General features: G+C 37.2%; 1 protein-coding gene across 1 annotated transcript in view; it reads left to right on the top strand.

Annotated features, from left to right (window-relative positions):
* Positions 1-1863, top strand: part of LOC140920588 (putative disease resistance RPP13-like protein 1) — a gene marked incomplete at its 3' end in the record, with an annotated part of 2783 nt that extends 920 nt beyond the window's left edge. Inside the window, exon 2 of the mRNA XM_073369303.1 lies at positions 4-1863. Within this exon, the coding sequence (XP_073225404.1) occupies positions 4-1863 (1860 nt within the window). The remainder of the gene's footprint in view (positions 1-3) is intronic.
* Positions 1864-1869: the final 6 nt, after the last annotated feature.

Below are 1869 nucleotides of genomic sequence, written 5' to 3'. Positions count from 1 at the left end.
CATCAAAGTATAAAGCAGAAATTCGATGTTCAAGCATGGGTTTGTGTTTCTGATGATTTTGATGTTTTGAAGGTTACAAAGGCCACTGCAGAGGAGGTTAAAAGTGCTTCTAACACAAATAATTTGAATATTCTTCAGCAAGATTTGAAGGATAAGTTGACCGGAAAAAAGTTCTTAATTGTTTTGGATGATGTCTGGACCGAAGATTATGACAATTGGAATTCTCTTATAAAGCCTCTTCGGTGCGGTGCTAAAGGAAGTAAAATTCTTGTAACAACCCGTAATGAAAAGGTTGTTTCTATGGTCCAAACTTTTCAAGGTCACTACTCTCTTAAGCAATTGTCTGATGAGGATTGTTGGTCTGTGTTTGCAAAACATGCTTGCCTTTCTCAAGAAAAATCCACTGAGAATATGGATCTCGAAAAAATTGGCAAAGAGATTGTTAGAAAATGTAAGGGATTGCCTTTAGCAGCACAATCACTTGGGGGTTTGTTGCGACGGAAACGTGACATCAGGGATTGGAATAATATACTCAATAGTAATATTTGGGAAATTGATGAAAATGCGAGTAAGATCATTCCAGCACTAAGAATTAGTTATCATTATCTCCCTTCCTATTTGAAACGCTGCTTTGTTTATTGCTCCTTGTATCCTAAGGATTATGAATTTGATGCACTCGATTTGATCTTGTTGTGGATGGCAGAAGATCTTCTACAGCCTCCAGAAAATGGAAAGACTTTGGAAGAAGTTGGTTATGAGTATTTTAATGACTTAGCTTCAAGATCTTTTTTTCAACGTTTTGGAAGTGGAAACCGCTCCAAGCGTTTTGTGATACATGATCTGGTGCATGATTTAGCAACATTGATTGGGGCAGAGTTCTACTTTAGAACAGAAGAACTTGGCAAAGAAAAAAAGATTGGTAACAAAACTCGTCATTTATCATTTAGCAACTTAAGTGATCCAATGACGGATAACTTTGATATTTTTGATCGAGCAAAACATCTTAGGACCTTTTTGAAAATCAATGTTAGACCTACTCTATTCCACAATGAAAAGGCAGCATGCATCATTTTGTCAAATTTGAAGTGCTTGAGAGTTTTGTCATTTCAAGGTTTTCGAGATTTTAAGGCATTGCCTGACTCGATAGGTGAACTGATTCATTTGCGTTATTTGGATCTCTCTTTCACACCTATAAAGACACTCCCGGAGTCATTGTGTGATCTGCATAATCTACAAACCTTGAAGTTGCGCAATTGTGATGAACTAACCAAACTTCCCAATGGCATGCAAAAGCTTGTGAATTTGCGCATCCTTGATATCCGCTTAACTCTGAGTTTAGAAAATATGCCTAGAGAAATGAGCAAACTAAACCATTTGCGACATTTGAGTTGCTTTGTTGTGGACAAGCATAAAGAGAAAGGGATCAAGGAATTGGGAACACTGTCAAATCTTCTCGGATCACTTTCCATTAGTAAACTAGAGAATGTTAGCAACAAGTTTGAAGCATCACAAGCGAAAATAATGGATAAGAAGTACCTTGAAGAATTATCTTTTGAATGGTCTAATAATGCAAAAGACCAATTTACAGATTCACAAAGTGAGATGGATATACTAGACAAATTACAACCTACCAAGAGCCTAAAAAAGGTGTCTATAAAGGGATATAGGGGCACGAGATTTCCAGAATGGGTTGGAGATCCTTCCTACCACAATTTGACTAAGTTGTCTCTATATCGTTGTCATAATTGTTGTATTCTTCCACCACTTGGACAATTACGCTCTCTCAAGGAGTTGAGCATCTGGAGAATGAGTATGTTGGTGACTGTTGGATCTGAATACGGTGATTCCTTTTCAGATATTCTCTTTCCC

The sequence above is a fragment of the Cicer arietinum genome, chromosome 1 (assembly GCF_000331145.2).
Source record: "Cicer arietinum cultivar CDC Frontier isolate Library 1 chromosome 1, Cicar.CDCFrontier_v2.0, whole genome shotgun sequence".
NCBI classification, from domain to species: domain Eukaryota; kingdom Viridiplantae; phylum Streptophyta; class Magnoliopsida; order Fabales; family Fabaceae; genus Cicer; species Cicer arietinum.
Note: the sequence above shows the minus strand (reverse complement) of the source record. Positions and strands in the feature narration are given on the sequence as shown.